The sequence below is a fragment of the Gymnodraco acuticeps genome, unplaced genomic scaffold, assembly GCF_902827175.1.
Source record: "Gymnodraco acuticeps unplaced genomic scaffold, fGymAcu1.1, whole genome shotgun sequence".
Taxonomy (NCBI): domain Eukaryota; kingdom Metazoa; phylum Chordata; class Actinopteri; order Perciformes; family Bathydraconidae; genus Gymnodraco; species Gymnodraco acuticeps.
The window spans coordinates 70,290-82,808 of record NW_022990497.1 but is presented as its reverse complement, the minus strand read 5'-3'; the positions used below and the strand labels follow the sequence as shown (position 1 = coordinate 82,808).

The following is a 12,519-nucleotide window of genomic DNA, read 5'->3' as shown; positions in this document are numbered from 1 at the left end:
CTGCATGCAATGCCATCAGTGGAAAAAGAAAATAATCTGTGGCTAGACTTCATTTTCAAGGGACATGTGCCAGAAGACCACGGCAGATTTCTGTTTGTCTGTTCCAAACATTTTACCACGGACATGTTTATGAACTTCTCTCAAGTCCAACACGGATATGCCTCCAAGCTAATGCTAAACCCGGGATCAATACCAACCATCCGGGAGCAGGCCAGTGAGGACACATCCAAGTTTGAAGCTGTAAGTTTTTATTTAGCGGTGTTTTTCCTGATAAAGCTATCTCTAGCTTGTAGTATGTAGCATGTAGCATGTAGTAATCGGTTAGGTGTTTATATGTTTTTATAACATTTTATGTTGTACGCTCCGCAGTCTTTGCTTTGTCTTTTATTTTAGTTATCAGGCATTTGCTAACATGTTCAGACATACTGCCGTAATGGCGATCTGTGTGAAGGCTGTAAAGCCACGCCCTAGCCGATAACACAAGTATTTATTCTCCTATTTATTAGTATTTTGTATCCTCTAAAATCATATTGAGTAAGTTATATTAACAAACGTAATCTTCTGTAGGTAAGTGCCGTTTTCTCCAGCGTTATATGTAAAAGCTTTTGTGATTGTAGTCTCTAAGAACGATCAGATCTGTAAGCTACGCTACGCTAATGAGACATGCCGTTTTTTCCAGCGTTATATGTAAAAGCTTTTGTATGTTTACTTGTTTGCGCACATGAATATAAATGGGGATGTGTTAGGATACAACACTGTGTGTATGTATGTGAGGGGACACACACACCATGAGTAAAACAGAACTAAAGCCCCGTTGGTCTGTTGTTGTTGACGAGGCCTTACCTAGCAACAGGCTAATTAGTGGCTAGCACTCATTACAGTCAGTCTACTGAGCTCAGCCCCTCTCCAACACATCATCTGTATTGAGTCAGAAACACAGCATGCACGTTACGGTTCAAAACTAACTCAGATTGGAAAAGGCTAAGCAAAGAGCTTTGCTAAATAGAGAGTTTGAGCCCCATCTTTTGGGATTTCAGACGATATTTATCCAAATAGTATTTTCTCATCCTGAATACTAAATTGAGATGATTTTGTTTTCTTCTTTACAGGCCAGCACCTCACATGCTACCAGCAGATTACCTGTGATGACAGATTCTGCATGTCAAATCCACCCAAGTACCGTACTGTTCGTACACAGCTATCCTCGAGGACTCTTGGTTCACATCGAAGTACAGGTTAGAAGCACGTTTTTCAAATGTTCTTTGGATACATCTTGACATTCTGATGTTGTAGCCTTTAATTTGTGTGCTTCTAATTGTTGTAAAAATATTTTTGTTTTATCTTTTGTTTTGTTTTTAATGTCAAATATAATTATGTTACAGCTGTCCAGGCTAAAATTCCCTGCAGAAGCGTTGGTGTCGAAACACTTCCGTTGGAAGTGCCAGTGCCCTTTTTAACAACCACCCCCTTAAAGAGACCACCAAAGAGGCCCCGTGTGGATCTTGAAGAGGAATACGAAGATCCATTTGAGGGAAGCTCTTCTTTGGTGTTTTCCGAAGGCCAGGATGCAACTTATGATCCAGCAGAATCCATAACAAATGCTACAGAAACAACAGCCATGTCGTAAGTTACTGAAATATCACTGTGTGAGTTTGTCTATGTATTGTATTTTTTGCTGTATATAATTCAAACATTGATAATAGGGAAACACCAAAGCTCTCTAAAGCAACAATCTGTGTGATGGATCTTAACTTCTATTTTTTTGTTTTAGTGGTCAAGAACAAACCCCCCCCAGACGATCAACACATACATCGTGTGTGAGACCTGCCTCATGGAGCTTTTTGAATCATGTCCTGTGTGCAAGCGTGTGTGTGTGATGTACAAACCAGAAGGATCGGTACATTCATATCAGTGCAGCAGCTGTGCCCCCATTGTCAGTTTACAAGAAACTGGAATAGCCAGCCTGTTCTTGGGAGTACTCCAGTTGGAAACCTGCAGCTATCAGTTGCAACATATGTCAACGGAGCATCTTTCTACAAACTTTCAAAGGTAAATTAACTGCAGAAGATTGTTTTGCCAATGTTTGAAAATGCAAATGTTGTTGTTGAATAAGATAGGACAAGGTAACAATAACAAGAGTGAGAAAAGGTGGGAATAGGGCACTGTTAGGTAACGACCCATGCTAATATGTAAAGATCTTTTGGGAGGGTGGTGTGGAGAAAGAGAAGAGATGTGAAAGGGGCACTGTAGAGTAAGCACCCCTAATGACATGTTCAGCTCTTTCCCTGTTTAAAAAAAGGGCAGCTCATTTGCACTTTCCAGGTTCTCCTCATTGACACATCTACAGGTGATCTTTGAGATTAAAATGTATTCTTGCGGTTTTCTTTCAACCATTAGGTCTTCAAAGCAATGAATATGCAGCTATGCAAATACAACACCTTCCGAAGGCATGCCAGGATGTTCATTGAGCCAGCGATTGTGTCTTACTGGCAAAAATCACAGGAAGGCATGCTACAGAAGCTCCATGCAGAGGAGAAAGTGATAGTTGGTGGTGATATGAGGGCTGACTCTCCAGGTATGTATTTTTTATATAATTCACATTTTACATTTCAGAAAGGGGTTTCACTATGTGTGATTTGTTCAATTAATGGTTCCTGAAAAACATATGCTAATCACTACAAGCAAAAATACAAATTCACCATCCGCAGAGAAAAGTAATTACTGTAAACATATTTTCACAGGCCACTCTGCAAAGTTCGGAAGCTACACTACGATGGACCTGAAGAACAACAAAGTCGTTGACCTCCAGTTGGTTCAGGTAAGTGGGGTGAAATGAAATATCAATGTTTTTTTCTTTAACACTGTTTGCACGTTATATTTAAAATGTGTGTATCAATGGTTATTTGTATGTGTCATAACAGAGCAATGAGGTTGGTGGAAGCTACCACATGGAGTTAGAGGGCCTGAAAAGGAGTCTGGAGTTGTTAAAGGAACGTGGTGTGACTCTGGACTGTATTGTCACGGACAGACATCTGCAAATTCAGAAATTCCTAAGGGAAAGCAGCATCACCCAATTCTTTGATGTGTGGCACATAGAAAAAGGTATTTTTCTTTATATTAATTTCCATGTAAATAAATCGATTGTAAATACAATCATTATTTTATTTAGACACAAACCCGGCTTCCTACAATCACATTAGTATAATAATATTTTGAGTAAACTTGTATGTATATTAACTACATGTTAAATGTATTTATTAGGGATTTCTAAGCAACTGGAGAAGGCTGCAAAAAAGAAGGACTGCGAAAAACTTCGAGGGTGGGTGAAGAGTATAAGAAACCACATATACTGGACTGCAGCAACCTCCACCACCGGGCCTGAGAGAGTGGCCAAATGGACTTCCATCCTGAACCACGTGCAGGATATCCACTCTCATGATGACCCCCTGTTCCCCAAGTGCCTTCATCCACTGCGCATTGCGCAATACCAATGGATGGCTGCAGGTATGTTGTTCATAAACCATATTACATTACTCCTCTATAAATATTTGTAAGGGACAACTATTGAATACAGGATGTTGTCAGACACAATCTATAAAGCATGACAATTCAAATATGACTTTGTTTTTGTTGTGCTTTTTTTAACATTGCACAGGCTACGTGGCCAACTTGATGGACCTCATCTTCGACCAAGTCTTTGTGGACCCTGCACCATTCACACAGGAGCTTCTGAAGATACCCATCCCAGAGGACCTGTGTTCCCAATATGAGCGACCTGACAGGGAGGAGGTCATCTCCGGGTATGCTACTCGGTTCAATTTGGCTGCTGTCTGAACCCAACATACACATTTCGCGGATCAGGAAACTCTCTGCGAATCCTGAGGACAACGCAGGCCGGAATCACCACTCTGATCCTGCGTCCAAGGAAGCCCCAGCACCAGCTCACAAAGCTTCTGTAGGCTAGATACCTGTGACGCCTGAAATCATTAAAAAATATATTTAGTGTCATTTATATATAATACAAGTACATTTAGTTTTTTTTTATGGGTTCAAAGAACCGTTCATTTTGACAATAAAGTTCAAAGTTGATATCAAATGTGTCGTGATTATTTATGTTTGGATGGGTAAAGAATATTCTGATTTCAAAAGCATAAGGTTGTGTGTGGACTTTTTTTGTCGTACACTTGGGTGTGTTATGCCATTGCTGTGTAATAATATATATATATATAATAGTACATGTACAATGAAAGATTGCATAAAGCCATATACACCAGTATTTATTTCCATGAACAATATTAGCATTCGTTTTACAATTTCAGTCAAAAGAAACAAACCACTCACTGCTCTATTTGCCTCAACTGTAGTCCACCATGTTCAGCTCTGTAAATATTCAATGCATTCTGCAGGGAGAACACATTCAGGCACACAGGCTCCAATCCAGGATGCTCCACCATACAGGTTACAGAGTCCGCAAGTTCCTGCATCCGTCTTGACACCTAGTGTGATAAAGATATATTGAATGACATGTTAAAAATGTATTCTCTAAACAGACAACTTAGTGAAGCTATCAAAAATGTTACCTGTGGTATCTCCATGCAGCACACATTCTCCGTTCAGAAGGCATCGTGGCGCAATTTGCACATGTACACCTGTAGAAAGAAGTCAATAACTGAGCTTTTAAAAACACATGAAACTACACACACTGCTGACAACTGAGGTGTTGTTGGAGTTATACTTTTTATCACCCTAAGTTATTGAACTTTCCAACGGTTGTTGCACGATGTTGGAAGAAAAGGACTGTAAACTATTAATAAACGCAATGAGGTCATTGTATATATGCTGAAAATATGAATGTCTCCCTTTATAAATATGTATTGCTGTTTTTGCGTTACAAACTATAAGTTACAAACTGTACACATTGCATTCTTGCTAATTAGCCAACATATGAACGGAATAAGTAGCAAGCATCGTAACAGAGTAAAATAAATAGGGACAACAGCTTGTCAACTAACCATTCAGAAACGTCCTGCTGCAACCGAGATGTTTCCACCTCCACCAAAACCTCCGCTGCTTCAGGGTCAGTCTCTGGATCCAATTGATAATACGCTTGAACACATGCATTGCTCTGAGATGACATGTTTATTCCACACGTAATCACAGCAAGCATGTTAACGTGACTCTCACCGGCTCATGCCCGTTCTTCTGCAGGGGGGCGTGGTCAACAGGGGGGCGTGGTCAGCTGCCGCTCAGAATTTTCAAAGACAGGCTTGGAAAAGAGCGAAAATGAGCGAAACGAGGCATGGCTAAAAAATGATCTGTTTGGTATTTTGAAAAATAAAATGTATAAATATACCTTATATAGGTATGGTCATACACTATATCATTTAAATATAGCATGATAGGTCTCCTTTAATAATATTCATTCGAATAGTTAGAGAACATGTCACCAAAAGAAACTAAATTGAGGCTAGACGCAGAGCCAGGCTCAACTGCAGATATCAAGGGAAGGATACAAATCATGTCAGATGCTATAACAGCTCCAAATCTTAGAAGAAAGACATTGGAACAATGGCAAACGAGAGGACTGTATCCAGCTGATGATCAACCAGCACCAACGGAAGCACATAGAACAGCTGTAATTGACTATGAGAATGGAGAATACCTGCAACAGCAACAAGCATGGATCAAAGCCGGAAAACCCCCTTTGTATGGACCTGCTAGAAGCGCTATGAGGAGAGCTGAAAAAAGGAAATCTAGAGTTACAAGTCTGGTACGCCATCTAAAATATGTCAGCCAAGGATCAACGAATGTGGTTCCAAGCTTGACTGATGCGCCTCCTCCCTACATGACAGAAGAACACCTTTTCTTTCAACCCTCAATACAAGCCCCAACTTTTGGCGCTTTAGGAGGAGTATTGGAGTTGAACGGTCTCCCCACAGCTACACGTGTCAAAGACTTGGAGTATGAGGTAAGACTCCTATCTGGTGAGCTCAACAGAAGATTGGACGAACTCGACAGAAGAATGGAAGAGGAGCTCAACAGAAGAATGGAAGAACTCAGCAAAAGAATGGAAGCACAACTCAAGAGAAGAGAAGGCGAAGGTTCTCCAGACACAACAACAGTAACTGAAGCTGGAAGATTCAACTGCTCAAAACTCATGCTACCGGTGATAGCGGCTGGAGAAGGAGGATTGAAATACCAATCATGGACTCACAGAGACATGGAAGCATTAGTGGCAAAGCTACCTCCACTCATCAGAGGAGGTCAGAAGTGGGTGAATGATCTGGAGAGATACACAGCCCAAGACCACCTGTGCTTGGGGGACATGAGGGCCCTGCTTGGAAGGATTGAAGGACGACTTGAGGCAAAAGCAATAGATTTTGAGGCCAATTGCACGCACGACTCAGATGACACTTCATTCAACAACATTAGGTCGAATTATTGGGCTGCTATTCGTCACATCTACCCAACAACATGCAGTTTAGATGCCCTCAACAGCCTGAGGAAAGGCACGGAGGAAGAAATGCATGCCTTCTTGAAGAGATGTGAAGGAGTGTGGGAGGACTACACTGAAGAACGACATGATCTTTCTCCACCTGTTGAAATGTGGTGGAAGAAAGCTGTCGTTAAAACCCTTCCCCCATCAGTGCAGGCAAGCCTGGATAACGTGGTGGGATTAGACACTAAATCCATTGAAGAATGGGGACTACATCTCATTCACCACGATATGAAATACCAAGCAACCCAGAGGGAAAATGACGAAGAAATTCAAACATTACAACTAAAACTTCTGAAGATACAGGTAGCTGAGAAAGACACCGTAGCTTGTAGGAACAAGACAAGGAGAAGGGAGGGGAAACTTCCAGAGAATGCAGGGCAGACACCTCAAACTGTTAAATCTCAGATAGTGCCAGAGAGTCAGATCCAAAACCAACAACCAGGAGGTTTCCGAGGAAGCAGAAGCAGAGGAAAAGTACTCCGGTTTGAGGGATGCTACATATGCGATCAGCTGGGCCATTGGGCTAGAGATTGTCCACAACAACAAATTAAATACCCACCACATGCACCAAACAACGGCCCTCCATGTATTTACCCCGGGGGAGGTTTCCATGATTACGACAGAAGCAGGGGGTCTCAGGGATGTCAAAGACGAACAGCATTGCCAAACATGACCCAAATGCCACTGACACCCTGGTATCAACCACAACAATGAGGAAGCTCAGAGGGCCAGACCACCAGGTGATGCATCTTCAGCACAAGGGTATTTTGAAATCCAGCTACATTGAGCCATATCTGTCACCACAGGAGGAAGAGGTTTAATGTTTAATGTAAAAACAGAATCGAGAGTAGCATTTGCATTTACACATAAAGCATCCACAGAATAGAACATTTAGCAGACTATTTTTGTAATTATGAGAAGGAAAGAGATTACGAGTGATGTTGTTCCCCCACACAGAAAACTATTGTGTCCACACAGCTAGTGAGGTCAAGACGACGGGTTTCCACCCAAAAATATGAAGACGGAAACCTAGTACTCGCCCAAGACGGAGGATCCATACCAAATCCTCCTGTTTACACCGACTGCAGTTCAAGGGGCGGCGATACACCTGACGTGGAGCTGTTGAGACCTAAAAACAGAAACTCGATTCTGCTGTGGTGAAGTCTGGCTACAAAGGGAGGTGTCCGATAGGGTCGCTTGTCTCAAACCAGTGAAGAAGTCAACAAGAACCCAGCAGAACTAGAGAGTGACTGTTAGCGGGAGAACAGTGACAGAGCGACAGAGACTGGCACAACATTTTCCAGCCAGTACATAGATAGACCCCGTCAGAAGACCGGGGCTGTGTTTAAAGGGGAACTTCATTTATTGTTAGTGGAAGTGTAGTTTTTTAGTCAAACAATTATGTGAGTTATGGAGTCAGATTACATTTTTCTCATAAACACAATTTTATAATCGGTCTGAAGTATCTGTTTTAAGGCAATGAGCTGCAGATTAAATAACATAACACTGATTGAGAGCTTGGATGAAGAAGTTGTAGGGTTTTAACAACAGTTTCAAGAATCAGTTTTTTATTGATTTATTCTTGAGTAATTTTGCTGATTTATAATGTAGTGCATAAGGCACCATCTCATTTTGAGCGAGGGGCACCAGCCCTTCATGCATGTCACCCTCTGTGAGAATGGTTCGTATGTTTCCCTCTAGTTTAGATAAATATTATTTTATTATATCTTTGTACAGCAGTATCAAACAATCCTCTAATCCTAGAATTATTGAGACGCATTAGCGACACCAGGGGTATTGTTTTTCGCAGCAACAATGATGCGTAATACCAGGACAAAAGCCATTATTGCAACAAGTAAACCATTTTTTGTGCTAATGGCAGATTTGAGTGAATATGCTTTTATACCAGCAGAAAACATACATCATAGATATTTTGTACGCCTTATGGGTACACGGAGAAGTTATATTTATTTAATGCAACGTTATGCGTTTTACATGTCCTGTTCGGAATAGGGTAATCATTGCAATATTAATTGAGCATGTTCTGCTCAAAGGAGGGAGTGTCATGATTATACAGATATGTTGATTTCAGTGACGTTGTAGTTAATAAATAATAAAATGTAGTTAATAATAGGTCTCGTAACGACAAAAGGTATGCCAAAGCTTGGGCCTCCTCCAAGGAGGGAGTGGTCCAGTTTTGGATATTAGACGAATAGAAGTGATGAATATGTCAGAACTCTGAGTAATATAATCCAAGTTTTGTCTACACAGGCTAAGAAAGCTACAGAGATACCAGACGAGACACCAGAAGAGACTCCTGTTCGGCCAGGTGTTGGGTGAGGGTGAAAGTTCACAAAAGACAGTGAGCTGATCCCCGGTGGACGGAACAGTGAGAAGTTGTAACGAACTTCACACGCGCTCCGGTTTAAAGGTAAAGAAAAAGGAGCAAATTGACACCACCTCACACATTGTCACCCTTCACTGGCAACTTCCAGAACATTATTGGGAGTTAGGACTGATTTGGCAGAGCTGGAACAAAACAATAAATAGAAATAAGATAAAGATAGAAACAGCTCAAAAGACGAATTGTCTATAGATTTTTATAGATAGTACACTAAAGTGAAAACCTATTTTTGTTTTACATCTGAAAAAGAGTCAAATTTTAGTATACGTTATTATAGTACTCATTATTTAAATTCTGTAACTGACACCAAGGGAGAAAATAGAGATGATGTCAAGAACAAAGCCAAAGCTATTGTGGGGTCCCCTAGGGATAAGAGTCAGAATAGCATTGTTGATTGTGCTCATTACACTTGGCACCTTTCTGGTTGGATGGGGAGTACAATATCAAGTAAGACATGGATCCATTAGTCCACTCATAGAGAATGCCCACATCACTAACAAAACTCCAGCTGTGTTTCAGAGAGTTTCACTTATCCCCAGAGCCAAAAGATCAGCTGAGCTACAAGAGGAGGAGTTAGAAATACTCTGTCCCAAAGGTGAGGCGATTACAATCAAGATGATTCACCCCCCATATATGCAGTTCTTGTATGAAATGATGAGATGGGTTTAAGTGATCGGGATATGTAGGTGATGGGAATTTACAGATTAGGGGAATCTAAAAATACACTGGATCCATGTTTTAGTCTGTGCCAGAAACACCCCTGTTAAGTTTATGGACAACCGACCGGTGACCTGAGCACAATTATTGAAAATGATTACAGTAGAAACAGGCTACTAACCCACAAGTACAGCTTTGTACGTACAAACTCTATGAACAAAATTCCCCAGCAGATTGTGGCGACATTGCAGATATGTTCAGTCACAAAAGTTACTTATGTTCTAAATAACAGTGAGATTTAAAGTAATGGAGAAAATATGGGGACGTTCTTTTATAGTGTATGAAATATGTGGTGCTTGAAACATGTAGGTATTTTTAATTTATAGAAGAAGATGGTTTCCTGAAAGAGTTATTTGGAGTAGCCATGTTACAGTGGGTGGAAACAATGTTTAGGGATATGGCACAACCATTAGTAGACATTAATTGGGTTTAGATGACATTTAACATCTAAGACAGATGGTAAGATTAGGAAAATAGAGTGGAAAGGATTGGATATATTTTACCTCAGTGTGTTAGAATTAACTATAGGTAATGCGGCCCGAGATCTCTCTCTCTCTCTCTCTGCCTGTCAGACTGCTACGACCCCATCTTCAGACAAATGACCTCACCACAGGAGACTCCTCCTCCTCCGGTTTAAAGACAGACAACCCGAGCTGAACCAACAACGACCTGAGGCATCCAGAACCATCTCCACCTGAGGCATCCAGAACCATCTCCACCTGAGGCATCCAGAACCAAACCAGCATGCTGACAAAGAGGCAAACTCTCATCGGTCCCTCAAACAGGACATGAAGTTCCAAACTGAGCCGCAAGATTTGGCACAATAGCAGAGTGTGGGACATGAGACCAGAATACACCACTCCATGCAACAGCCAAGAGACTGAAAAGGAGGAGATGAAATGCAAAGCAGTTGGGCCACTGAAAGAATTACAGCGGGAAGATCCAAGTGCGGATGGACTGAGGAGAAGACAGGATGGAGGAGGAGACAGAACCAGAGGAGTTGGCATGGGCCAGCAGAACGTGAGGGGGTCGTGGCTTGACGACCAGAGGGGGAGAGAAGGAACACAGGAGTGAGTGAGTTTACACATAAACACACTTATTAGAAAATAATCCTAAAAACACACTGAGGGTAGAACATATTATTCAATCTTTTCATAATATAAACAAATTATTCTTATAGAGATTCTTATTCATGTGAGAATTTGGGGAAGATTTAATTTGTTACAATATAGATAGCAGGCAAATCTTTATTTGAATGGAAAATGTTAAAGGTAGAGCTGGAACCAAGCCAAAGAAAGTATTCCAATCTAGAGTATTGGTTTCTCCATTGTAGCATGGATGTTACCACAGGAGAACTGTTAAGGTGGAAACAACATTTGTTTGTCGTCCAAGATGTAGAGTTTTAAAAAGACACTAGGCAAAGAGCGATTGAAGATTTTAATTTTGAAAAAACTAGTACAATTGGGAGTAATACATGCGGGGCCTTGGATCACTCATTTTAATGGTGCATATTTTCAACAACAAATATCGTTCAGGGAGAAGGGGTCGCTCAACCCACCCTGCAGATGTTTTAAATCTTACTTACAGCTTCAGAGGGAGCGCACGGCACCAGAGTATGAGTTTTAAAAGACAAGTGCCACCACCTCCTAATGCTCCTCCATTTAATCAGTGATGACCTGACATTTAGAGATGTTATTTAAAAGGAGAAACATATCTGCCATGAGTGAACATTCCTGAATTGAACTACAAACCATTAATGAAATGATTTCTGTTTTTGAAGTCCTTGTTAGAGCACCCAAGGTTCCACACACTGTTTAAAGGGGGTTAGCATAGTTATTTAAGTAGACCAGAAATGAAAATAAATTAGTATAATGAGTTATTGATATTCCACCGGTTTTCACACCATTTCAGGGACTTTATCACTGTATTAGAACAGACCACCCCAAAGCCAGTAGGGCTAAGAGACCAGTCCCAGGGGGAGTTTAGGCTCCAGGGTACAAGGATAGCATAGGGGCGCCCAGGGGAGGCCTAGATGTTGCACTAATTCCATGTCCTAAAATACCGATTGATCACGACGGCCTCTTCTAGAGAACATATTACTTTCATACCTTAAATGGTATGAAAGGAGGGAGGGTACATTTCTCATGAGGAGACAGTTACAAATGCTAGTAGAACAAGACGGCCCACCCCAATACAGATGTTGATGAAAATGATGAGTTAGTTTGAATGATGTTAAACGATATGGATGTTCAGAGATGAGGTTGTTCAATGAATGTCCAGCCGATGTGATTCTTTAAATTAAATCATGTGAAGAAGTGAGCAAAATAAAATGCTAAAATGGAGTGAATCCATTTCAATTTACTTATACTATTACAAGATAGTTTATTCCATTTTTATTATTTTTCACTGTTCTATATGGTAGATTTCATGTATTTTCGAATCATTACTATTCTAAAATGGGTAGTTTCTTTTCACTTTGTAAAAACAAGTGCCTTAACACTGAGCGTGGTATGAGAACGGTTTCTGTGAAAGGAGGGAGGAAGAAATGTTCTGATACCAAGCCATTCCTGCTATTTTGAAGAACCATATTGAATGTTAACACTAGAAGTTATGCACAAGGGAAAACTTTTATGTTTGAACACAGTCAAAGTATTTTTGTATTTTTGTAAAATTGAGGATATTCGCACTATTCCATTTTGATTGTATGTTTTTGATATGAATGATGTACTATGCAGAGTTCAGATGAAGAACTCATTGATTTCAGTATTATACACACCTTTTAGGTGTGTAAGGAGGGACTGTTAGAAATTAAAATCAATGTTTTGATGGCATAATGTACCTTAAATGTACCTTCAGTTTAAATGCTGTTTTATACTGAAAAACCAGAAAATTATTGTGC

General features: G+C 40.6%; 1 protein-coding gene across 1 annotated transcript; it reads left to right on the top strand.

The window, feature by feature from the left end:
* The first annotated feature begins 213 nt into the window (after positions 1 to 213).
* Positions 214 to 3,943, top strand: LOC117552839. The gene is made up of 9 exons (XM_034226504.1): positions 214 to 240; positions 1,110 to 1,235; positions 1,383 to 1,623; positions 1,772 to 2,049; positions 2,398 to 2,575; positions 2,742 to 2,818; positions 2,922 to 3,102; positions 3,262 to 3,504; positions 3,656 to 3,943. The coding sequence occupies exons 4-9, from the start codon at positions 1,849 to 1,851 to the stop codon at positions 3,832 to 3,834; spliced, it is 1,059 nt and encodes a 352-aa protein (XP_034082395.1). The 5' UTR covers positions 214 to 240; positions 1,110 to 1,235; positions 1,383 to 1,623; positions 1,772 to 1,848; the 3' UTR covers positions 3,835 to 3,943.
* The last annotated feature ends 8,576 nt before the right edge of the window (positions 3,944 to 12,519 follow it).

Coding starts and splice junctions, on each gene's coding strand:
- LOC117552839 (XM_034226504.1), top strand. CDS start 1,849: ATGTCCTGTGTGCAAGCGTGTGTGTGTGATGTACAAACCAGAAGGATC. Junction 2,819..2,921: donor TTGACCTCCAGTTGGTTCAG/GTAAGTGGGGTG, acceptor GTGTCATAACAG/AGCAATGAGGTTGGTGGAAG. Junction 3,103..3,261: donor TGTGTGGCACATAGAAAAAG/GTATTTTTCTTT, acceptor TGTATTTATTAG/GGATTTCTAAGCAACTGGAG.